The 25,978-nt window shown below is 49.1% G+C and overlaps 1 protein-coding gene across 3 annotated transcripts in view; it reads left to right on the top strand.

Annotated features, from left to right (window-relative positions):
- Positions 1-25,978, top strand: part of SAMD4A (sterile alpha motif domain containing 4A) — a 207,686-nt gene that overhangs the window by 167,776 nt on the left and 13,932 nt on the right. For all 3 annotated transcript variants that reach the window (XM_059373241.1, XM_059373242.1, XM_059373243.1), the window contains 6 exons: positions 1,298-1,384; positions 8,103-8,436; positions 10,783-10,868; positions 15,998-16,116; positions 20,353-20,554; positions 21,894-22,020. In XM_059373241.1, the coding sequence (XP_059229224.1) occupies positions 1,298-1,384; positions 8,103-8,436; positions 10,783-10,868; positions 15,998-16,116; positions 20,353-20,554; positions 21,894-22,020 (955 nt within the window). The remainder of the gene's footprint in view (positions 1-1,297; positions 1,385-8,102; positions 8,437-10,782; positions 10,869-15,997; positions 16,117-20,352; positions 20,555-21,893; positions 22,021-25,978) is intronic.

Raw genomic sequence — 25,978 nt, forward strand, 5'->3', positions numbered from 1 at the left:
AACAGGCTAATAGTATTTCCTTTGCAGGAAGAGGAGATTGTACCCTTTGGGGCAACACTGCTCTCGACTCCTACCTCCCAGCAGATGCTGGTTTCCCATTGCATCATCAGTACCCTCAGTTAACCTCTGCAGGCCTGGGTGAATACCAGTATTGAGATGCAAGGCAAAGCCCAAAGTCACTGTACATTCTAAGAGAATGAAAAGCACTAATTTCAACTTCCCAACACTTCTCCCACCACTTTTTAGCTCTTGATTGTTCCTTAATCAATCCCAGGGATTGATGAGACCTACTTCTAAGAGCATTTTTTGCTATTTGGGTCAGAGTTAAGAAAAAAAAAATCTAAGTCCTCAGTTATTTGACTTGAGAAAAAACAAGACCTAATTGACAGAGAGGGCAAAGCCAGAGGCATGCAGAGTAATTTAATTCACTTGAACCCCAAGTCAAGGCTAAAGAGAAATCTGCCCTCAGCACTTCATCTTAGAGAAGGAGTTTTGCTATCACTCGAGTGTTAATATCTCTGAAGGAGATGCCTCTGGTGTTCCCATCTTTTCCTTCTGTAAGAGGAATCCTATGAGTTGGTGTAAGAAGAAGTCACCAGAAGTTTGCCTTAGAGACCTGACTTAAGAAAGGACCTCCTGTTTGGAACTTTGCTGTATCTCTAATCAACAAGCACTGAACTAAATCCTTGGGCTCACCACTGCACACCGTTAAGACAAAATCCACAACCCTAACTGTGAATCCTCCTCATTTAGCTCAGGTGATGACTGAACAAGAGTTTTAGGTTCTTTTCTATTCTTGTTTTCCTTATGGAGACCAAAGATGAGCTGTAAACTGCCAAAAATTACCCTGTATCGTACGGTACCTGTGAGAACCATTACCAGCCTTCAGAGATGGGAAAACCCAGGAAAGGTTTGAGAAAACAATGAAGCTCTGTATGGGATTGGAACCTTCAAGCAACCCTGGGTGGGAATGAAATGACAAAATGCAGACAAGAGTGTATGACTTTAAAATGATCATTGAAGACAAGAAATTTTATGCTGGGTGGGTAATTGGCTGTTCTAGTTTTCTCTCTCTTTTCTCTCCGAAAGGTCACAGCCAAGGGACACAGGCAAATGTATAGCCAGATGTAGTTAGAACATTTAGTAAGGAGAGGTTTGTGACCGAGGGGACTGATGGATATTTACTAGTCCACAAACGTAGGAACCAAGAAGACAGTGAAGTACTGAATAGCCTCCAGGAGTCTCTAAACTTATTCTTAAAAATATGTTTTTAAGTGTAACTTTTATTTAATTACAGAATGTTACCAAAGGTGCAAGACACAAAATTGTCATCAGTATTCAGAAGCTCAAAGAAAGACAAAACCTCCTGAAGTCTTTGGAAAGGGTGAGTGACGGCCAGGGGAGGGCGTGTCTCTGCCGCCATGATGGGAAAAGTCTCAGCTGAAGGTGTCATGGGTAGACATACCTTGCAGAGTTTTTTCACCTCGTTTCCTTACCAAAGGCAGAAAAAGAATGAAAGGATTTTAAAGTCAAGTTTCCTGGTTATCCACACTCCTGTGTAACCTGACCACTGCCATATACTTATTCCCTGGGTCCAGGCAGCCTGTGACTGGCCATCCCGGGGGACTCTGGCTTCAACAGAAGGCATAAGAATCACTGGGGTGATAAGCACTTATCAGCTGCCACTGTCTCTTTTTGTTTGCTGCCTACACAGGTTCTCTTCCTATCTTTGTATACAGACATCGCCCTCGTACCAATATCATTTTTGGGATTTGGTGACTTTATGATTTCATCTGAGGGGCAAAAGAGAGCAAGACTCATTCCCGTGTTGCCTCTGCCCCAACCTGGAATTCTGGTACAGGCACTGCTGCTGGGAGGTGCTTGGGATTGGCGGGCTGGGAGCTCCGTAGGCACGTGCTCCCTGCACAGCCTGAGCAGTGATGTCCTCTCGCAATCCCAGGGTGCCTTTGGAAGGGAAGAAAGTATGGAGCTTGGTGGGGCTAACACAAGTTCTGTGAGCATGTAAAAATTTTATAATGCAACAGGATTTTTTAAAACTGATTTACAAAGATGTGTGGGTATAATTTTACATAGAATATATAAAGCTACCCTGAATGCATATCTCATAAAATATAAAGTAACATATACTTACAGAATATGCATATATAACTTCATAAGGAAGGTGGCTTTGAAAGCCTTGAGATAGATAGACGGGGAGAGACTACTCACATGCACGTACGTACTGAGAGGCCTGTCCTTAAAGTGAATCACAGATGACAAGCGACCTATCTGACTGAAACCAAGGCTATTCTTAATTCTGTTTCATTTACAAAGCAGTTTGTCTGACTGAGTGATTGTTGCCATCTTTAATATAAGAACCCATTCTGTTGTCGACCATGAAAATGCCAGTTTTCTCTGTCTTTGTTAGAAAGCCCAGGAAGTGTTCTGCCCAAGGACTAGACAGCTGAGTATTAGGCGAGAGAGGGATCAGCCCCCTTTATCTCTGGAGCTTTCCTCATAAACTCACAGGAACGCTGTCACTGAGGAAACACAAGGACCTGAGGGACAGAGACAGAACTTCTGTTTGTTCTACTCCCTGTGGCCTTGGGCCAACTCAGTGTGGAAACACAAGAGCAGCAAGGTGGCACAGGTGGCCTGACATGCCGCTCACTTTCTGCCTGGCCTTTGAGAAGCCCGTTGCCATTTCACACCTTGAATAATATTAATTCCACAAAAATACCTTCTGCCAGGCTCACTGGAATGGGAATTGTTAAAAAGATGACAAAAGTCACACAAAGTCTGAGGGCCGCTAATGGCCAAGAGAAAAGCGGTAAGGAGTTTATTTTGACATCTTGGGGGAAGAAAGCTTGTGTGTGTTTCAGACCAACGCGTTGACCTTGCCTCAGAACGCCTGATCTCAGACACCGGTATGCTCATCCCTTCAGGAAATGATGGCCTGGGGGTAGGGATCCTGCATCCACTGAGGACTCAGGCTCTCGCCTCTGTTCTCTCTCCTCTGGGCCCCAGGTCCCTCCTGCTCTTGGAGGGAGGCAGCTGTCCCTACTGTGTTGCCACTTAGGTCTCCTCCCACAGACTCGCACCAGCCCTTTCTCTGGCATTCCCAGATGTCCCGAGCTGATTATGCTGTTGGAAATGCTGTCATCAGGCCCCTGCCGACAGCATTCTTACCTCACATAGAACCCAGAGATTTCTAAGGAGATAGCTGGGACCCCGCCCGTGGCTAGTTCATAATCAGTAGTCGCTGCAGGTAAGCTCTAGGTCCAGAGCACTTCCACTCACTCACTGAATACGTACTAGGCAGCTGCCTTGGACTAGATTTACCCCCATCCACTGGAGACTAACCGTGAGTAATACAGAAATACGTGTTTCTTGCCTTTGCGGAGCTCAGATGCATGTTGCGACATGGATATGTCACACAGACATTGTGGTGCTCTCACAATCCCCTGTGATGGGCGCCATCGCCGAGGCTGATGGCGGGGACGGGGGTGGGGGGGCTTCCTGGGATAAAACCAAGCACTCTGCCGCGGGGAGGAGGGAGAGTATGGAGGGGCCGGCACGGGCTGGAGACCCGGCAGGAGCCTAGAGCCAGCCTTGGTGGTCCCTTGAGCTAAGGCGGGGGGGCGTGAAGGTGGAGAGGGACAAGGGAGGTCATTTAGCAGAAGTCCGGGCATTGGCCTGGGTGTCGTGCCGTTTGGAAACAAAATGGAGGAGGAGTTGCCAGGGCGGGAGAAGTGGAGGTCAGCTGGACAGATTGTCTGAGGTGCCAATGGGACACTGCGGCGCAAAGGGCATGTTAGTGGCCAGAAGCACAACGCTGGAGTCCACAAGGGTTTGAAAGACTCACTGTGGTTCATCTGTGTGTAAATGGCAGCTGGTTTCCAAGAAGTGTGTGTTGAGTGGTAAGAGCTGAGGACAGACCCTGAGGAGCACCAGAAGATGGAGGGACCGAACAATGCCAGAGGCTGAGCTGCCCTGAGGGTCAGAGATAGTGTTTGCAGGAGGGAATCCCATTAGGGGTCCTGAATGTGTCCCATACCACGAGGACTGAACACTACCCACCCCAGCCCCCCGAAATCAGCCACCGGCAGGTCACTGGTAGCCCCTGTGAGGAGGGTCGCCAGGAGAATGGAGGGATAGAGCAAAAACCCGTGAGCCAGGGAGTGTGGATGGGTGAGAAGGTCATCGGGGAAAGATGTCTGGTGGAAAAGGAAAAGGGGAGATCAGACGGGTCGCTGGGACAGACTTTTCATTGATCTCTGATACTAAAAATGTTCCCACATGCTTTTCATTCACTGTCTTTTTTTGCAACTCACAACAAAACTGTGAAAGCTGGACCCTTCTCTGGGAACCTGGCCTGGAGAAAGGAGACACACACACACACACACACACACACACACACGGGCTGTGTTCCCACAGCTCCGGGTCCCAGCAGCATGCTAACACTGTATGGGCCCAGGAACAGTAAGCATCTTAGGGCGAGGATTCTGCTGAATTTGCTTTAGGTCATGGCTCCCGGTAGGGCTGAGCTGGGGTCTGGTGAATGAAAGGTGGCGAGGGAGCCGGTCTCAGCCAATGCCAGCCTGCCGTCTCCTGCATGAGAAGTCCAGGGCTTCCCGCGCAGGGGGAAGGGTGGGGCCACGGACAGTGTGTGCGTGCTGGGATGCTGGCTGCCCGAGTCCTGTCTTCCAGGTGATTTGCCCCTTGCTGCCATCACGAGCCTTGTGAAAGTTTCCAAAGCAGTCTTCTTCCAAGACCTAAGAAAGCCAGGCAAGGGGTGGGTCGGCAAGTAGCTCCCTTTCCTGCATGCAAGCCCTGAGTTGTGACCCCTGAGCAGAGCACTGGGACAGGTCTCATGGTACCTGCTCTGCCATGAGCTCCTCGGCTCTGCCCATAGGTGAACAGACAGCTTCATTTTGCCTCTTTGTGTTTATAATGTAGGATTATATTTATTGTCTGAAGGATCAATAGAGTCTTGGGTTGGTTCCCTATTTTTGTCAACATGCAGAATTAATTCCTATAGGGAGTTGAGGACACTGGAGTGAGTCCCACTCGGGCCATTTTCTAGCTTCCTTCCCAACCTGGGAATGGAGTGTTAAGTTCTAGAATGGATTTTGAAGGGTCATACATGTAACCCCATGGGAGCTGGCCTAAAGGTCATTGTTAACTTGTTGGTAGCCAGGTGTTTTCTTGGAGACAATGGTTTGAAGGCTGTGGGTGGGAAACAAAACAAAACAAAACTCTTCATGATTCCTGATAAGATATTTTACAGAGAGCATCCGTCATTATTCATTAGGTTTATGGATTCCTTTCTGGGGTGGTTGTCTCCAGTGGAATAAAATGAGATTTGAACTTGGAGCACCTGTATGTTTCCTGTTTCTAGGAGTTCAGCTCTTAGCATAATCAAAATCTCCTTCCTCCATCACTGAGTAACTACAGAAGCCTTCTGGCAGGTGACAGGAGCGGGCGGGGGTTGCTTGGTGGCAGGTGACAAAATGTCAACTCAGTGGTCACTGGCACATGGGGTAGCGTGGCAGGGAGGCATGTGATCTCCCAAATAGGCTGGCCAGCTCTGCCTACTCAGCCTCACTCTGAGGGAAGCTTCATCCCTTCTCTCTCCTTTCCCCCTCACCTGGCTCAGTCAGGGGGACAAGATCAGAGCCCCCCATGTCCTAGGTGCCAGCTACGCAGTTGGCCAGAAGTGGAGGACCTTGACGCAGGGTTTCCCCAGTTGACACACAGTTGAGTTGGGAAAGACAACAGGTGTTCTTCTGCTGTGGGCCAGCTAGCTTAGCTCCATACACCCTGCCCAGATGGATCACCATGTCCTAAGTCAAGGAACCATTTGCATGCTGCACCCTAGACTCTGGAAGAGGCTGGTCCAGTCCGGGCAGCAGGACAACTGGGAGTGATCAGGAGCACCCCCCAGCCCCGCCCTAGCCCACCAGGCTCCCACATCAGGCTTGCCAGCACAGGCAGTAGGCTAGTCTTAACTTCTGCCATATCTGCCAGGCTTACAAGGAAGGCAGTAGACTCTAAAGCCCTCCTCTTTTTTTTTTTTTTTTTGAATATTTTATTTATTTATTTGACAGACAGAGATCCCAAGTAGGCAGAGAGGCAGGCAGAGAGAGAAGAGGAAGCAGGCTCCCTGCTGAGCAGAGAGCCTGATGCGGGGCTCGATCCCAGGATCCTGGGATCATGACCTGAGCGGAAAGCAGAGGCCTTAACTCACTGAGCCACCCAGGCACCCCTAAAACCCTCCTCTTTAAAAGAAAAATGTACCATCCCCTCTAAAATAGGCTGGACAGTAGCTCTGAGCAAGACTGAAACAATTCTGATGGCTACTTAACATTTCACTTTCCTCAATAGCCCTGAGTGCCAACTCAGCTAAGCTTCTGCCTCCAGCATCCTGAGCAAAGCAGGTTCCCTCCAAAGACGGGGCTGGGCTGTTGGTGGTCTACTGCCTAGAACTGAAATGTTGCCTGTCCAAGCCTCTCATCCCCAGGTTTCCTTTTTCTAATTGACTGATTGGGAAGTCAGGATGTAGACGTGATTGTGTTCCGTGGGTTTGTGTTCCTTGACATCATCCAACAATTTTCCTTGGTAAGAGAGGATCCCAGGAATGGATTGGTAGTTGTGCTTCAGGCTTTTACAGCAACGTCCTTGCTATTCTGGGCTCTCAGAAGACCAAGTGCTTCATTAGTAATCAAGGCCCCAATTGTCAGTGTCCTTCCTGGGTCCCAGGGAGAGGTTTGCTGCAGAGGCACTGGGACAGCAGCAGAGCAGAGGGCCAGGCTGCTCACCATACCCAAAAGACTCCCAGGACCTGACCCCCGGCGCCCAGACTTGGAGCCTGTTCTGTGCCTCCGTGAGCATCGGGGGCACAGATAAATGTCAATCAAAATCCACTTTCACTCCTTTTCTAATACATAATGGCCAGTAGATCAAACAGTAGGTACAGAAGGACCCAACTATATTCTACAATATATAAAGCCCTTTATATATTATAGATAACTTCAGGGGATCCTTGAACAACATGGGGTAGACAGGTACCCCCTGTGCAGTTCAAAATCCATGTATAACTTTTGACTCCCCCAAAACTCAAGTACTAATAGGCTACTGTTGACTGGAGGCTTTACTGATACCAAGAAGAGTGGATTAACACATATTGCATGTTATATATATTGTATTCTGTATTCTTAAAGTAAGCTAGAGAGTAGAAAAAGTTAAAATCATGAGAGAAAATAAATTCATAATACTGCACCACATTGATTGAAAAAATCTGCAGGTAAGTGGACCACACAAGAGTTCAAAACCACGTTGTTCAAGGGTCAGCTGTATATCCTATACACATAGATTATACATATTTCTCTCTAGAATGATTCTTCCAAAGTGTCACTCCCCTGCTCAAAACCTTCCCTGATGTCCCGTCTCATTTAGAAACCATTCCAGCATTCATGCCTCTATGCTCAGGCCCCGGTAGCAACTTGGACCTGATTTCCTGCCCTCTCCCCTCACCATCCGGCTCCATGTCAGGCCACCTTGCTCTGCCTCACACTCTCCCGGCAGGCTCCCGCCTCAGCCTTTGCCCTCGCCGGGCCCTAGAGCCGATATGTATCCTTCACCATTGCCCTGCGATGCCTGTGTTGGGGGCTGAGTGAAGGTGGGAGTGTACAGGTTCCTTCCTGCACAACAAATCATACGCAGGAGAGGACGTTACCGCGTGACCCAGCTTCCTTATACAGCTCCTAAAGTCTGTATCTGTTGATGATATAAATGCTTTTTCTAGAAATGCACTGAAGAAGCCAGGGAAGGAAATGTGCCACATCCTTTTAATGATCACCTCTAGATGGTGGGATTTGCAGGTGCTGCAAATACGGAGATGCCTATCCGTTGGGCATCTACCTGGGCTAATCCTAGGATGATAAAATTAAAGTGATTGCACTTCCAAAGAATGTTGCAATGAAGGGGTCAGCAGCTGTGAGTCCTATCTGGGAACAGCTCGGGACAGGGGAGGGGAGGCACCCAGTTGGGTCACCCCTGTTCCTGCCGCTAACAGAGCTCTTCTCCCTCTGACCCTCCAGGACATCATCGAGGGGGGCAACCTGCGCGTCCCACTCCAGGAACTGCACCAGATGATCCTGACTCCTATCAAGGCCTACAGCTCCCCGAGCACCACCCCCGAGGCTCGCCGCCGGGAGCCCCAGGCTCCGCACACGCCCTCGCTGATGGGCCCTGAGGGCCAGAGCCCTGATGGCAAAGACAGTGCCTCGGCCACCGGGGTCCCAGCAACCACCTCGGCTGGGGCCAGCGGGGGGCTGCAGCCACACCAGCTGAGTAGCTGTGATGGGGAGCTGGCCGTCGCCCCGCTGCCGGAGGGGGATCTCCCCGGGCAGTTCACACGTGTCATGGGGAAAGGTAGAGCCTGATTCTCACACCTCCCGCCTCTTCCCCCCCACCTCCAACACCACTAACCAGAGCCCTGGGTCCCTGAGAAGCTTTCCCAGAGTGCTGGATAAACCTGTCGGGGTAGAGGCCATTTGCCCATTTACTGACGAGGAGAGTGAGGTTCAGAGGTGGTCATTTGGATCTGAACTCTGACCCTCTAATCCCCAAAGGCCTTTCCTTACTCCAGTCCCCTTTCTTTCCCACTCCCTCAACCGGGACTTGCTGGGCCCACCTGGTAGGGTGAGTGCTCGTGGAGCCTTTGGGCCTGTGGGCGGAAATCAGCCCTTGGGTGGAAGTCAGCCCTTATGGGAGACCGTGCCTGGCTGGCACCATGGCCATGCCTCATGCCTGCTTGAGGGCGGGATAGAATTCTCGTGTGGTCCTCTCGGTGAGAGAACCCTTTCTACCTGGACTGCCCTGGGCCTCCCCCGTGAATGGCACCATGATTACGTGATTATCCTTGAAAAGTCCCAACGCTAGAAGAATTTGTGCTCGATGCGGTGTTGCACGAGAAAATGTGATTATGTTAAAAATGCAGTGAATGCCCGTACATTTCCTTTGGAAGGAGAAACAATTTTTTCTTGGTTGTCCAGTCATTTTCAAGAACCAAGCTTTTACCAAAAGAAATGGACACCTGAGTCTTACAGGTGCAGTGAGAAACTCCCGGTGTATACACATCCTAATAAAGATGTCCAGTCATAGAAATCTGGTTCAGAGATGACCTGTGATATCCTTTTGAGGGGAGATGCCAGTAGCTTGATGGCCAGGGTGGGTCCTTGGTCTCCCCCCACTCGCCTCAGAGTCCTGACCTCCCACCCCTGAGTGGGCTCTTTGCTGTGGGGGATTAGAAGGGATGACCCCAAGGGTGAAGATACGTGTGGGGGTGGATGCCTGAGTCGTCCATGGTGGGCTCTGTCCTCAAGACACCCAAACTCCTCTGGCATGGCTTCTTTTTAAACTTTGGCTACTTTCAAATAAATTATAAAATCAATTCATGCTCAACATAAAAACTCAAAATGAAACAATATGATGGAAAGTGAAAAATAACCTCTCTCCCCAAGTGCCACCCTCTTCCCCCGCAGAGGTAACCACTCTAAACAGGTTTGGACTGCCCCTCCAGAAACTTCCTAATAGTCCTAGACAAGCACACGAGTATCCTTTTTATCCACAAGCAAGTGTTGTTTACATGTTTTTCTGCAGCTTGTATTTCTACATTGTATACTTAAAGTATTTTGTCACTACCATAGCACCACCCAATCTCTTTTTCCAAGGTTGCATGCCGTGTTCCACTGTTACCCATAAGGCATAATTTGACAGGGCCCCAGAGAACGGACATGGAGATGGTCTCCAAATTTTTGTTAGTACAAACAATGCTATACTGGGAGTCTCTGTGCAAAGATAGGGTATAAATGGGATTTGCAGAATTCTGCAACAGAGTGGGTATGCAGAATTAGGGGGAGAAAGGAATCATGATGCCTACGTTTCAAGCATGGTCTACCTGAGTGTAAGGCATTTTCCCTTCTCATGGACATCTTCTGTCCAACCACCTGTGCTATGGCCTTCAAAACTCCCCCATGGAGATCAGAGCATCAGAGCCTCCAGGACGAGATTCGAACGGGCCATACTAGCATGGCTGTGGGAAGCTCAGGGGGCAGGGGGTGGGGGTAAGCAGCAGTGTGCTCTACCTGCAGACCCACCCTTCTCTGATTTTATTACTTCAGTTACTTGTCTGTGTGGGTGGACCAACATGTGTGTAAGTGTGTTACCGCTTTGAGAAAATAACCCTCCAGTAACCGAGTAGCAGGTGTCCTGCTCGTGTGCGTGCCCACAAACCTTGTGTGCTAGAAGATGTGCCAGAGCTTCACGCCTCCAAATGAGGCACGCAGTTCATTCATCAAATTATGGAGACAGCGCTCTGATGATGTCCACGGTCTTTGATGCCTTTGAACTCCCTTCTCAAAAGGAGCCTCTTTTTGAGAGAGGGCTCAGGACATGGCTGCATTCTTCTTCTCCCAGAGTGTCTGTCTCAGGCTGGATTGCAGAAGGCTTAATATAGAATGGTATGCCTGGAATTAACTGAAGGGGCTTCTCAAGGCGAGGGCTCCCGTGGCGACCAAGCCTTTGACTTCAGTGGAATGAGGAGCCTCCTGGCCTTTTTTGTGAACCTTACGTAAAACCACAGGCTCACATACCTCTCAAAATATTGGTCCTGACAGGAAATCAGAGGCAGATCTTGGAGGTTGGAATGGTTATACATGTTTCTAATTCATCTTTTCTTTTTTGCTCTCTCTTTTTTTTTTTTTTTTAAACTCACAGTGTGCACACAGCTCTTGGTCTCCAGACCTGATGAGGAAAATATAAGTTCCTATTTACAGCTCATAGACAAATGTCTAATTCATGAGGTGAGTAGTAATGGGTTTCACAAAACTGTTTTTCTCATTGCTTAGGAATGGTTCTCAGAGGTTCTGTGATGTGATCCTTTGGGTCTCCAACAACTTGTTTTTGAAGACTAGACAAGCATAAATAATACCCGGGCAGAACTCAGCTATGATGGTTTCAAACCTAAGCACAGCTTGTAACACGGTGGTGTCTAGAAATTCATCTAGATAGAGCTCTGATGTGGGGGTGAATGCCTGAGAGAAACTTTGGCTCTAGAAGAATCCCTGAGTGACCAAGCCTGAGGTGGGAACATCCGGCCCTGTCACCTTGCCTTGGCGTTTTCGAGTCTTTTAAAATTTTTCTGTTGAAAATTTTTGCCTTTCAACTCAGGGAAACTTGGGGGAGGGTTGGGGAGTGTACAAAAGAAATAATGTGTTTGTGTTTATGTTCCATGTGGTTCGATTTGTGATTTTTATGGGAATCGTGTTGAGCCACATGTCCTTTGGCAAGCGGACCCAGGCAGGCTGGAGCTGTGCCCCGTTAGACTCAGTGTGAGCGCCGTCTCCCTGACAGAGCAGGGCAGGTCCTGGGGGCTGCTGCTGGGACAGCCACCTGCCTGGCCGGCTGCCGCGAGGTGCATGTGCAGACAGGGGGTTGCCCCAGACCCGAGACTCTAGTAGTTTTTTGGGAACACCCCCTCCACAAACAGTCACAGAGACAAGAATCACAGTGTAGGCTTTAGAGACGTTTAAGAGCACTGAGGTCCTTTTGTTGGATTTTAATGTTAGAATAAGATGGTAAAGCCCCCCCCCCCCCAAGTCTGCTCACAGTTGCTGGGTTGGCATCCAGAGCTCCAGAAGTGCGGTGGGCCCCAGCGAAAGGAGACACCCAGGGCAGAGGTCTAGCCCCCTCACCCACCATCCCACTCACATTGTCCCCACCCTCCAGCTGCCACACAGGCGCATCTGTCCAAGGCCAGTTCGTTGGGTCCTCCACCGTTCCACGGTCTGATTACCCACCGCTCACGAGCACGGTCTCCTTCTGGGTTACCTTCCCAGCCACTGCCCCACAATCCCCTAAACTCTCCTTTCTGCTATTTCCTTTCTCAGCAGTGCAAATTCTTATGCGTCCCTCCCCTCACCCCCAACTCACCCTTTGGTGTTTTCAGTCCTGACAAGGCACATTTCGGCCAGCAAAAAGCACCAGGAAGAAGAGAAGGCAAGGGCACTTAAAGAATTGTAGAACTCATTCATTCCATAGATCTTTATTAAACGCCTAGGCCCTGTCCCTGGCTAGGTAGCTTATGGTGTGAGGGTAGCGGGGAAGACTAAAGGAGGGTGGGTGATCACACACGTGAGGCTGGGGCTGTGCTGGCATCCCGCAGAACCCAGATAAGGAGCCAGGCCACCAAACCAGGAGCCGGAAATGGCTTTGCCTCAGAGGAACCGCCTCCAAGCTAGGCACAAAAGGGAAGCCGAGTCTTGGTGTGGTACAGACTCACTGCATAAGCAGGAGGGAGTGCTCCCCTGTGTCTTACTGGGCAGGAGAACATTTGGAGTGGGTTTTGGAGGGCACTGATGAGGGGATGATCTAAAAACTTTCATAAAGCGAACCAGAACCTTGCATGTTCTTCCACGCCCAGGCTCACGCTGAGCCTTCCAGACACCAGAGAACAAGTTGTAAGTTACCTTCTGTCTTGCCCATAAGACAAAGTAATGAGCCCTCCAGTGGCCTCCACTGGACAGTGCTCATGCTTCCTAATTGGATCCCACCAGCCCCAAACCTGGGGCCTGATCCTTCTCACCTTCCAGCCATCATGCATGCCCTCCTTGGGCAACCTGGCTCTCCTTTTCATTTCCTTAGAACATTTAGAGAAATTCCTGGTTTTTTCCTCGCTGCCTGCCCAAGTGATTAAATGCAAAGATGGCGCCATGTAGACTCATCGGCTGGCAAGAGACCCTGACGACAGTAGAGGGACCTCTGGCTGATGGGAGTCCTGGGCCAAGTAGAGCTCATGCCACGTCTGCTTGCCTGCATTCATGTCAGGATGGAGGGGGCCTGCACTCTGTCTTGGAAGGGAAAATGTTGTGCAAGACTTTTATTATTTTAGTTCAAGAAAGAGGAAACATGTCTGAATAATTTTCCACAGGCTTGGGATATTCTGTGTGGGGAGCACACTCCCTCCCTGTGAGGCTCCATGGAGGCACGACAGTCTCCATCCTGGCTGAATTTCACCTGGGCCCCATGAAACAGGACTCCCTTTCACAGCCCAAATAAGCCATTCCTTAACTGACTGGATGGGAGCAAACCTAGACCCCTTCCTTCCTCCCCAGGGACAAAGGGACCAACTCCGTAGAGTAACAGAAGAGAGGACAGAGAAGTTCTGAATTTCATCTCCTAGATTATAATCCCCAGCTTCTTGCCTCCTCGCCATCCCAAGGAGGTTCTGTGGAGATGAGCTTTTGCCCATTTCTGAGCCCTTTAACTCTACACGAAAGTTGTAGGGTGCATCCTAGCCATCTTCGTCCAGACAGACTCATTGGTTTGGCCCTGACAGAGACAGAGGACTTGGAAGAGGCCGACTGGCTGTGTCAGTGTGTTGTATGGATGCTTCTTTCCCCTCCACTCCCTGAGGAAGATATCAGCTCAAGCCAGAGCTGCCAGTGGAATGGCTGAAGTGAGGTGTCAGCCATCCCAGCTGGCAGAAGAGCTCCCACAATGGAGGGCTACTTTTCAGGCAAATACAGGCAAACCAGCTTTTAGAAATCCCTTATTGCCAGCCATGACCTCTAGCTCCTCTCCAGGCCTCCCAGCTGCAGCCTCCAAGACTGAGAAGTGGCCACCACACTCACTCAGCATGGACAACGGCCTTAGTCCTCTCTGCAGCCTGGAACGAAATGAGCGTGTTGCCCTGTGTTGAGTGAATGAGCTCACTTCTCCGGGTGGTGCTGGGGTATAAACATTTCCATCTTCTTGGACGGTCTTTGCCACCACAGGAGATGTCCTGTATGAACTGGTGTCCTTGGAAGCACTTAGAAGTCCTGTCTATAAAGTGAGCCATTTCCTCTTTTGTCCCTTGGAAACTCAGGCTAGCTGTCCTTCAAGCTGGCTCCAGACCAGCTTGGTATTGTAGTTTTGAGAACTTGAAGTCATTTATTGGGGCTAAATGTGATTGCTGAATGCCAAATGTGACAAACACTCATATACCACCACCAAAGGTCTGGTCTGTGTGACCACAAAAACCTGAGTAGAGGATCTCCGAGTTGCAGTTCTAAGTGGCTCATTACTAAGCCGAGGCATGTCCTAAGTATTCTAAGTGTATCTCATGTGTTATCTCATTTAACCCTTACGACATCTCTTGGAGGGAGATAGTATCCTGGGTTTTTCAAAGGAACTGAGTGTCAGGTAAAGGAACTTGCATAAGAATGTGTAGGGATTCAAGCCCTGCCCATATCCATCCAGAGCCTTCCCCCGACCAGCTGGGCTGGACTCTCCTCCCCAAGTCATCTAGATCAGCACCTCTGCATCCTGTGTTCTCACTCAACCTTTGGCAGAGGAAGCCAGTCAAAAGCAGAATCTATCTATCCCTTTCTTTATTCGGCCAGTAGAAATGCTTGCCTTTCAGGCTTTCAGAGGCATTCATGTATAGTTGGACACTCACCAAGTGTTGCCAACAAATGAGAAGGGACCACAAAGTAGAACCGTGGCCTCACCGTGTAACCATGAGACCAACCCACCATGTACCTTGCGCAGTGTCTTCACCTCTTTAAGGAAGCATGGAGTCCCTTAGTTGGGTAGCCCTCCTTGATGAAGATCCTTAAAGGCGTCTGGCTGAGGTCATCCAGGGGTAATGGGTTTTTGCAAGTCAGTAATTTTTTCACAACATAACATCTTTTGCTTTTGTTCTTATAGCTCTCCTGTGTTTAGGTCCTTAAAGATTAAATGTCATCTGGAAAAAATTAAGCTGTCATCTTTTCTCTGTTTAAGGAATCTGTTTCCTTTATGGGAAAGACTCATATAGTCTGTTACTCTAAGTTATAGTTTATTGCTACTTAAAGGATTTCATGTCTTATTGATAAAACTATACGGGTATTCTATCACAGTTACTGCTAATCAGAGCTGCAGGCTCTCCCATAGCTTGTAGACCATGGTTCTAGGCACCTGACAGGACATTCCTATATTGAATGTAAGGCCCTTAACCCATGTAGAATGCCACATGCCCATGTTCCATTGGCAATGGAATTACCAGGGCACTTGCTGCAAACATCCTCTAGACTCCTGTCCAGATGTATTAAATCAGGGAAGGGACCTAGGAATCTGCATTTAATAGTTTTCTTAAGGGATTCTGTATCCCAGATTTGAGCGTTTCCACCTTGGGGACTCACAACTCCCGTAAAGTCACTGCCCGGGGTTCAGGGTACACAAAAGTACATGTGATACAGATGACAGTGTGTTATAAAGCAGGCAAAACAAGCCTCAGTGCCACTTTTACTAAAAACATGTGAAAAGGCATCAGATCTACCTGTTTCCTTAAACTTTAGGAAAAGTTTTGGTCAGGATTGGTGCAGTGGAGTTTTTTGTAAGGCATGGGGCCCCTTAACTGGAGATTTCTCAGCAAAGCCCCGTGCCCTACAAAAACCCCAGTGCACCAGTCCTGGCCTATGGTATAGTACAGTGTTGTGTAGTGTATAGCGGAGACCATGTGCCATTTTTTGAAAGCCTGCAGACCACGCACGATCAAGCTGATTGATTTTTGGAGTGGTTTAGCATTTCCATTGATTATGAAAATGTAGGGGGCCCTGCAAAAAAAACCAGATTATACAACAATCCATTTTTACTATTCATTCTTGGTTAATCTATAGAGTCCAGAGTAGAGTCAGGAAGAAGGCGAAGATGAGTACAGATCTGCCAGAAATGCAGCCAAAAATAAACGTCGTCGAAAGCTTAATGCACATACTTAACCAGGCACCTCAAATGTTAAATTGTCGGTACAGGTGGCTCCCGAGTGAAACTGACTGCTGTTTGGACCAGGTGGGAAGCAGGTGAAGCAAAGGCAGCTGCAGAGACTCTGATGTCCCCCCTATTAATTGCGTTTTCCTCCCTGTAATGCCAGGCTGCGCCACCCATTAAAAAGTCCTGTTTGTTTTTGCAGGCATTTACAGAGACTCAGAAAAAAAGATTGTTGTCATGGAAACAGCAGGTGCAGAAGCTCTTTCGGTCTTTCCCTCGGAAAACCCTTCTAGACATATCAGGATATCGACAGCAAAGAAAGTATGTTGGGATTTCATTCTTCTTAATGCACGGTGGTGGTTCCCTAGCCGGCTGCTGCCTCCCCTGGTTCCTGTGCAGGACCGTGGCAGGGCACCGTTCCTGGTCCACAGGATGCCCTGTGAGGAGTTCCAGATCGCACTCCTTCAACAGATGGAGTTGGGAAAAGGCTATAGAGAGAGAGCGTTCCCAGAAAAAGAACCACATATGATCTTTCGTAACGCATTTTACATGATCAAAATGACAGCATTGGGCCAGATGGGCATCGAGGGGGAGATGGATACAGTTGAAGGAACTGCCCGCAAAGCACGTTGGGGGTTGTCCGCAAAAAGGGGCCCTGAAAGGGACAAAAATGGGTTGTTCCAGCAGCACCTTCTGAGGTAGTGTCATTTCTTTCTCCCTTCTCGCTGCAGACTAGCTAATTATAGTTGGTGGCAGGGTGAAGAGCCCAGTGCTGGTCTATTTTGGTCTGAGCTGCAGTCCCAGAGTGAAGCAGCACCATTCTTGAGTTTTCATAGTACTTCCGCTTCTTGGATGCGGTTAAAAATAAGCCTCGTTGTACTTTAGAACCCATTACCTTAATCTGGTTTTAAATGGAGGAATCCGATTGCATATTAGAGGTGAAGTACAGCGACAGTCCGGGGGAGGAATTTAGGGAGGTGTGGGGTGAAGCCTTCAGCAGTGACAGGCAGTTAGGGGGAGACAAAGGGTGACGGTACAAGCATCGTGAAAAATCAACTCTGTTTTACATTTTTAAACATGAGCGCGTAAATAATTTTTCACCTGCACCTGAAAAGTTCTGAATTCATTTCTCAGTGCGCACAGAGAAGCTCTGTGTCATTAACAATTTTGGCATTTATTTGCAGAAGTATGTCTTAAATCATCACTGTTTTATATCATCTGGGGGGAGATAAGGATAGCTGGGATTTATGGAAAGTTTTCATTAAAGATTAATGGAAAAGTTGACGTGTTATCACCTGCCAGCATACATTACACTGTTATTTATTAAACAAACATTTAGCACTTCCTGTATGCCAAGTGGTATCCAAGCATTTTAGGAATATTAATACATTTAATCCTTGCAACAACCATATGAGGTAGAGTTGCTATTATTAACTTCCATTTACAGAGGACTCGGTAGGCAGTGGGTGTCCAGGATTTGGACCAGGCAGGCCAGCACCAGCTGCAGAGTCCGTGCTTTTAACCCACTACACATGCCAGGCAGCCCTCATGCTCTCCAGCCAATGTGCAGAAAAAACCATCAGGCAGAGCGGCCCCCTCATGGCAGCTCCCTGGATCCGAGCTCTCTGGGGTTGCCCTCCCCGGGGAGATGGGCTGGGACCACCTGTGCACTCTGAGGATTCCCAGGGGCCCAGGTGAAAAGCAAGACAGGCTAGTAGGTCTCTTGTCCTGGGGACTGCCCCCTACCCAGGTTCGCTCTCCCTTCTTGTAAAGGCAGTCGTACATCTCTGAAGCGAGAGGATGAGGTTCCAGATCCCTCTTGTACCTCCAGGCCCTCAGGAAACATGTTGAAAGAGGAAGAAGGAATTTAGAGGATAAAGAGGAAGACAGAGCTTTTGAGCTCTTTGCTTCTCTCAAAAGAGAAGAGCTGCCTCTGTCAGCTCTGCTCTGTCTGGGGTGCATATCGGAGTTCCCCTGAACCCTGAGCTCTCTAGAGTGTTACTAACTAACGTGTGTATTGGGCTACCCAAAGTTTGCCATATTGGAGTCTTGATGGACCTGTTTTTCTTGATGAGATAAGAATGAATTCAATCATCAGTTGTGGAAGTGGCTAAAGCTCTAGAAAAATCATTTGTTCTCATAAGTATTACTTCTGGGGTCTTTTTATGCTATTAATTTGCTTCGAAGAACCGTTTCTCCCATAATACAAAGGTAACTGCCGCCCAGCCCCTGCCTGAATGATCAGAAAAACCAACTTAATTGGTTCTTATTAATCAGCCTGTGCACGCATTTCAAGGTAATGAAGTCAGTTGGCTAGATTTAGGGAATCCGAGAAAGACACAGATGGGCTGAGCAAAAGAATGAGAAATGAAAACTGAACTAGTGTCACTTTGCTTCCCCCTCCCCGCCCCAGAAAGAATGATTAGATCATTAAGCCTAGTCATCTTAAGTAACCCTCAAAACTCTGGCTTTGTAATAACCAACTAAGGGTGTCACAGTAGGGTCCCACAGCCATTAGAAAGATGGCCTAGCCAAATTCTACCCCTGATCTAGCCTGATCCCATAATGTTCTGGGCTCTACCTGCCACATACAGCCCAGCTCATGGGTCCTAGCTGTCGGAGTCCCTGGAGCCCTGGTTTCAGTGACTAAGTGTCCCATCACAGAATCTTCTACCCACATGATATTGCTCGAGGATATCATCTTGCCTTCCTGGAAGCACAAATCATTTTAACGTCACCCGTTGACTACTGTATTTTGCATATGAAATAACTTTTTAAAAATCCGACCAAAAAGGAAAATGAGCAAAAAAACTATCTGCACTAAATAAGGAAAAGTCTTAGAATACTGAATCATCTGCCAGGTGGCCAAAGGACAAGTTTTCATTGCTTAAAAAACAAACAACCACTTGATTCTTGTTTCCACCTATCATGGATCTCAGACTGTCTGTCCTCCAAAAGAGGTCGTCTAGATCGTGTGATCTAGGAGCTCTTACCCTCTCCAGGCCCAGATTTCTTCCAAACCAAAAAATTTTAATGTTCATTAAAAAAAAAAAAGAAGAAGAAGAAGAAGTGGGGGAGACCCATCTACTTACATGTAGATAAGTCCCTGACAGGAACCCTTTCCTTTGCCCCAAAAACCTGGAAGTGGGAAGACACAGGCCCAGAAATCAGTTGCAGCCAGCTCACCTGTGGAATTCTCTTCCCCGCCCCCTTTCCCCCTAGGAAATGTAGGCATTCTGGGGAGAAGAGAAACATTTTCTGAGATCACCTGTCTAATGGCTTAGATGCCCCCCCCCCCCACAATTCTCTTTCGCAGGAAATTACTATTTTGCAACCCCCACCCCCCCAATCCCCATTAAATTCTTCAGCTGGTTAAACTACGTCATTATCCCGGTCTGCTGGAGTCCCCTCACAGGCTTGGTACGAACCTCCCCTGTGTGGCTGGGAAAGCAAGTCTGTTCCATCTTGTGGCCATTGGAGGTAAAGCATTTCGAGTTAAACATCAGTGAATGACTAAAGCTGACTCTTCTTGGAAAGAATGTGCTGGTTCTGAAACCCTACTGGCTGCCGCGCACCATCATGGAACCTGAAGCATGTTGGAGAAGGAGGAGTTCTTGAGCGCTGAGGTCACTGGAGAAGTGGGAGCACGGTGTCCCAATGCCATGCCACGGGTCCATGGCGGCCTCCCTGGGTCCATGTGGGGAAGCATGGGACCTCCCCATCTTTCTGCAACAGGGAGGGCCTGTGGAGTTGGGGAGCCATCAGTGTCCTAGGTCCAGAATACTTGCAAACATCATCATCTCTGTTCCCCTTCCCCACTCTCAAGCTGGGAATCAGAGCCCCAGACATGGGGTCAGCGCTTCCACAGGGAGAAGCATCCTGATGGCAGAGGTGAATGTCCGTTCATTCACTCAGCGTGCATTCACTGTGCCGGGAGCCAGCGGCCTGGGCCATGCAGGACTGCTGAGAATGGATGCCGTCTTTTCTGTCTCAGAGCTGCTATCCTAGCGGGGCTCACAGGCTACCCTTTACAAGTGTGCTACACAGACATCAGAAACAGACTGTGGTGTGGCAGAAGGTGCACGGATCCTGGCTCTGCACTCTTGCTCTATGTGGCTTTGGGATGGGCACATGAGCGCTCAGGGTCCTAGGACCCGGCAGGCAAGACCGCTGAAGAGCACCCCGGCCAACCTCCCAGGCTCGTATTTCAGCACTGTCCCCTTCTGCCCGCGGGACCTTTGCAAAATCACCAAGCACTCAGTGTTTATTCTCCAGCTGAAAAAGGGGATAGGGCACCTACTTCCTCGGGTTTTCGTGAGGACTGAAGAATCAGGGTCAAAACCCCAGGATGGTGCACGTGATAGTCCCTCTCGGATGTCTCTTAGCTGTCATCTTAATCCTAGCCTTTTCCTGCATGCAGCTACCCTGTGGCCCTAGAGAGACCTCATAACTGTCAAAACGCAAGCAGACTCCGGGAAGGCAGCCCACTGGCAGCCTGGGGTTTGGGAACTACATTGGGTGGCTGACAGCCTCTCACTGCTCTCTTCCCCCTCGCAGCCGCGGCTTTGGGCAGTCCAACTCCCTCCCGACAGCCGGCTCTGTGGGCGGTGGTATGGGCCGGCGGAACCCGCGCCAGTACCAGATCCCCTCCCGGAACGTCCCATCCGCCCGCCTCGGCCTCTTGGGCACCAGTGGATTCGTCAGCTCCACCCAGCGCAGCACCGCGGCCAACCCCACCATCATGAAGCAAGGAAGACAGGTTGGTTCTGTGTCTGCGGAGGGGGGTAGGCCGCCAGGCTCAGAGCCCCAGGCTTCAGGACCTATCCCTACATGACCCCACGGTGAGCACAGAGGCCAAGGAGGGCTGCGCTGAGATACAGGGGTCCCTGTGCTCGAAAGTAGCCAGTGGTTTGTGCTGTTTCTCTGGGAGACCGAGCAATCCCATGGCTGCACCTGACTTCGTGGGATTTACTTAGGATGCCCTCTGGCCACTTTAACCTTGGGGGCCCTGCACATAGCACCCTGTAGAAGGAAATGCAAGACCTTTTATGTGCCCCTGGTCCTTGACCTGCCCCAGCAGAACTCACCACCTCCGGATCTGGGTTCCAGAGTTCTAAGGAGCTTTCTTAGCCTTATTCACTGCGAAAAGCTCCTTTGTCACCGTCCCAGCTGAGGTGGGGAATCCAAAGAGGAGCCTGAGAGGCTGTCAGAGAAAGAGCGGGACATTCTCCACCTGTCAAGACCAGGCTGCCCCAGAGGTCTTTACTGTGTGATTTAGATTTGATTTCTGTCCCACGGCTCCCCACCCACCAGTCCCATTTCGCACCCTGCCCAATACCTTCCATCTATGTGCCCGGCTTTGTGGATGGAAAGGCTTTGTGGGGCTCCACAGTTGGGGGCTGGGATTGGAGGGGCACGAGTGGGTCTGCATTGTCATGAGAAACTAAGGGATGATTGGTTTAAAAACAAGAGAAGAGCTCCCGGGAAAATGGGCAGGATTTCCTCTCCAGAGCATACACCACAAGGTCTGAGAAAGCCCCACTTGCTGACCGTTGTGGGAAGCCCCACATCAGTTCAAGAGGAAGTCACCACCAGGACACCCGCATAATAATAAACGCGAGCTCAGTGTGCCAGCTCAGTGCCAGCTGAAAGACTCTTTTTTCTCCCCCTCGCTTTGTAGTAAGTTGTAAGAATCTCAAAAAGAAAATCAAATGAGAGCCCCGAAATAGTTTGTGCTCTTCATTGCAAACATTTATAGAACTCTTTCCATCTCCGAAAAAAAGTGATAGGAAAAGCAAAGGCAACAAAAGGGATAAAAAGAGTTTTGGAGATCGTGAAAGAGAAAGCTGTCCAGATTAAGCTGGGGTTTAGAGAGGCCTGGGGCTTGGAGAGGGGAAGAAAATGAATGGAATCTCAACCCCCCTCTCTATAAATATGTAGATGGGCAGCACGAGCCTACGAGCCCTCTCCCAGAAGTTAGCAAAGAGTTCTTCAGGGGTATCTGCCTCTGGCATTCTGGCTGGCGGCCCTGCTCCACACCCCTCCCCAGACCCCAGGGTGTGTGAGCTAATGGGTCCCCCGTTTTGTGTTTCTCATAGAACCTATGGTTCGCCAACCCTGGGGGCAGCAACAGCATGCCGAGCCGCACCCACAGCTCAGTCCAAAGGACCCGCTCGCTGCCCGTGCACACTTCTCCACAGAATATGCTGATGTTCCAGCAGCCAGGTAGGGCTCTGCACTTGATCTCTCCCTCTCTCCTCCCCTTGACACACAGGGGAGGCCAGGACGCCAAAATAGATGCCCCTGTGAACCCAGCCGGAAAGTGCTTAGCCTCGACTGTCACCACGCATTCTTTTGAGCTTATAGAAGCCTTTCCTTTTTTAAACTGTGCCTTGCCAGCATGAATAGCGGCTGGTTGGCTGGGAGCCAGCACATGGAGCCCCAGAGTCAGTTGCAATCTGACGGGGATATTTTTGATACTAGTCATATTTCTAGATTGATTAAACCAGAGATATCACTGGAGGGTATCTGGGGGAGTTGGGAGGGGTTCCATGTGCAGTATGCATGTGCATGTCTGTGTGTGTGTGTGTGTTTACTTTGGGTGTATGTCGGGGGGATGTGCAGAAAGTAAAACAGAGAAAGAGAAAACTTCCACAGCATTGACGCTAAGAGACTTACCCCTGGTTGGGGAGCACCTTGCAAACATGACTTCTTGGACCATCTTCCCTTTTCTTGGTCAAAGAGCAGCGTGGTCACTTCAAGTCAGTGGCATCTCTCACCGTGCCTCCTAAAAGCAGGGTTACCAAAACGATACACAGACAATGATCACTTGCACTTTGTCTATGAGACAGCAACCTCTTAAGAGTCTGTGAGTAATATAGAGCCATCCAAACAATGACTGAATCTAGCTTGATGGCTTTCTAAGTGGGAAAATCAGACAGGTACAGGGGTTGTACCTGTAGGAAAATACCCACCCTAGGCAAGAGGGACGCTCTGAACAGCAAGTCTTACAGGAGTTTGAGGAGAAGAAGTGTCGCTGTGGCCTGGGTAGGCAAGAAAGCCTCTTGGAATTGGAGCTGAGCTTCAGGGGACGGAGAGTGAAGATGTGGAAAGAGGAGGGTGGAGTTGCACGCAGAAGGAGACAAGGGAGCAAGACCACAATCGTACCAAGTACCTCAGTGAGTTCCAGAAGCCGTGGCTGAGCCAAAGGGTCAAGCTGAAGTAGCAGTGAGTAGAACAAGGGAGCTGGAAAGATCCTGGCTGATGACAGGGGCTCTGAACCCAAGGCCAAGGAGCTCGGACCCCAGCCACTCTCAGTGGAGAATGTGTGGAAGATTCTGAGTAGGAGTGTGCCTGGTGGAGTGAGGGAAAGGTGGGACGGAGATCAGGAGACACTGAGGAGGAATGGCAAGGCGAGGTAAGGTGTGCCAGGAAAGGAAGATGGTCCAAATGCTTGTTTAAACTTGCTTCTTCTAGAACATTTACTGTTTGTGCATGTTTGTTTTAAAATGCCTTTGATACTTGTAGCTTCCCGGGAAGAAATATTTGATGAAATTTAGGGGTTGTGAAGGTCTTCTCCCTGGGTCTTGTAGTCGCAGCCTCTGTTTTCATGCAGAATTTTGTATAATCCACTTCCAATAAAAGAGAAGCTAGATGAGATTTGAAGATATCCTGGGAACGAGGAGATCTTTCACCTTGAATGTATCCTTCGACCCTGATCTCAGGCCCCGTCCTGGGACGACATACCAGCCACCCTGCAGCTTCATGGGAGGCCTAGCACAGCTGACCATTCTCCTTCTCCTTCAGTCTCTATACACCTGTGGCCTCCTTGCTCCTTTCTAAGCCCCTGTCCCTTCGTTTGGCTTCTTCCAAGTCCTCAGTCCTCTCTTCTCACCTTACTTTCCCCCACATTCTCCTGTGTGAATTGGGAAGACCAGGCCCACCAGGAAGAGCTGGGCCATCCCTAGGACGACTCTTTTGAGTCTGTAGATACATATCCTCTATCTGCACCGTTGTCACTTGCTAATGCTCAGAGCAACAATAACCCTAAGATTGTTTCCACCCTCTTGTTCTTACCGTTAAAAAAAAAAAAAAAAATCAAATAATATAGAAAGGCTTTTAAGGAAAAGTGACTGTCCCCTTCCCCTCCCCCTCTAGGCCCCCAGTCTCATCTCCCAGAGACAGCCACTTAAAATTATTTTCACTTTTCCTGGTAGTTAACTCAAATTCTCTAAATGATGTTCTTTATAAATGGGACTTAGAACTCCAGAATGCTTGGAGGTCTTTTTTTTTTAAAGAAGGGGTTCAATTAGCCTCCTGCATAAGCAAATAAACTGGTGAGTACTGGGCAGGAGCTACTCTTAAGTCCTGCCCAGCACATTCAGCCCATGCTGGGTGGTTCTTCCCAGGACATGGTCATGAAGAGCAAGGCAGACACAGCCACGACTTTGGGATTCCTGGCTGAAGAGAACAGACCCTGCACAGAGTCACTGCCATGGGAGGCGCCTTAGTCTCCAAGATCATTCCTGCCCCTGGCAGATCAGACACTGGTTTTTAAGACCACAAGTCATCATCAGAGCTCTTCCTTCTTCCTGAGGAGTCAGCCTTGTTGACAGGGCTACCACAGCTAACAGCCATAGTCAGGCCCAGACGAAGTTTTGTACTAGATAGACAGGGTCTATCCAGGATGGGCCTTGCCACTCAGAGCAGCATGTCCTTGTTTGTTTGGCAGGTGTCTAGGGGCTGACAGCCGGGGGGGCATGACCAAACTACAAGTATCATGTCAGGGAGTCAAAATTAGGAAGGCAGCAAGTGGCTTTCATCTTTACACAAGCAGAAGTGGTAGTGAACACAAAATGGAGTAGAGATGTGTGACCAACCCTAAATTAGATCCTCAGAAAACCATTATAATACAGCACAGTGGCTTCCTCCTGGCCACTGGATATCTTTAGAATGTTCCATTTTAAATCAGATGGGTAGATCTTGAAGATGACAATTCAAACTTAAAATGCTTTCATTAAAATGATGGAAAATTTTAAATGTCTCCAAAGAATATAGAATAGTCTGGGGGCTAGAACAAGCTCCCGAGTTGTGTATCAATTAATCAGTCACCTGGCGCAAATTTGCAAAACAATCTCTTCTTTCCTGGATCTACAGGATTTGTGGACGCCTTGAAGGCCACGTCAGGAGTGGTATTTTAGTTTATTCCCACAGGAACAGTTTTCTAGATGTTTCCTGGGATAAACAAGGAGAGCCACTAAGTGATCGCCGCCTCTCACTGGCCTGTGGCAAGAGTAAGAAACACTAAGCTGGTCCTCCCAGAGCAAAAGGGAGAAGGGTCTTCTACACTCACCAGTGGGGTAACTTGAGCTCAAAACAGGTGTGGTGCCTAGTGTAGTAATGTTCTCCCAAAAAGGCAGGGTGTTTTCCCAACTGGAAAATTAGTTTGGAAATCGCTTGCAGAAGGACTACCTTCTCTTGGAAGCAGATCTCTTCCTTGCTGACCAAGGCTCAGCCGTCACTGAGATCCAGTCAGAGAGGATCTCAAAACAGCCCGGGTGTAGCACTGAGAAGCCACAAAGTCTCCTCACCATCTGGAGGGCCTGACAGGAAGGGGCTGAGGGACCAGAAGCCGACATTGAAAGAAAAGCCTGAGGAAGGGCAGTCTGGGCAGTCTCACAGAGCTTTATTCTGGAGTTCCTTCCTGCACAAAACCATCTGCAAACCATCCTTGGTGCTGTACTGCCCCAGATGTGAGATGGGTAATAAGGTGCCTTGCATGGCAGCCGTTCATGAAGTATCGTAGTTGTTCGCCATAGCAGACCTCCCCTACGCACCAGCTCGTGACTGTATTTCTTCCACCATTAGAATGCTGCATACCAGGGAACACAGTGCCCCAAGCTGTTGTCATTCATTGCCTCCTTCGTGTGAGTTTCTCCCTTTCAGAGAACTGCCTTTCAAAAGAGTGGGGAGAGGGAGAGTGCCGTACATACACTGGGTCCATTAGGGGAATGCAAGGGGCCGCCATGCAGAGGAAGGGACCAGAACAGGGACCCACTTAAAGTACCTGGTGCACTTCTGCTCTCTGCCTTCTAGTAGGCCAGGGCAAACAATTCTGCTCAGGTAGAGAGGTTGATGAATGACTCAACTGTATCACAGCCAAGAACGCACCTGGGCCGTGCTC

The sequence above is a fragment of the Mustela nigripes genome, chromosome 13 (genome assembly GCF_022355385.1).
Source record: "Mustela nigripes isolate SB6536 chromosome 13, MUSNIG.SB6536, whole genome shotgun sequence".
Lineage (NCBI taxonomy): Eukaryota > Metazoa > Chordata > Mammalia > Carnivora > Mustelidae > Mustela > Mustela nigripes.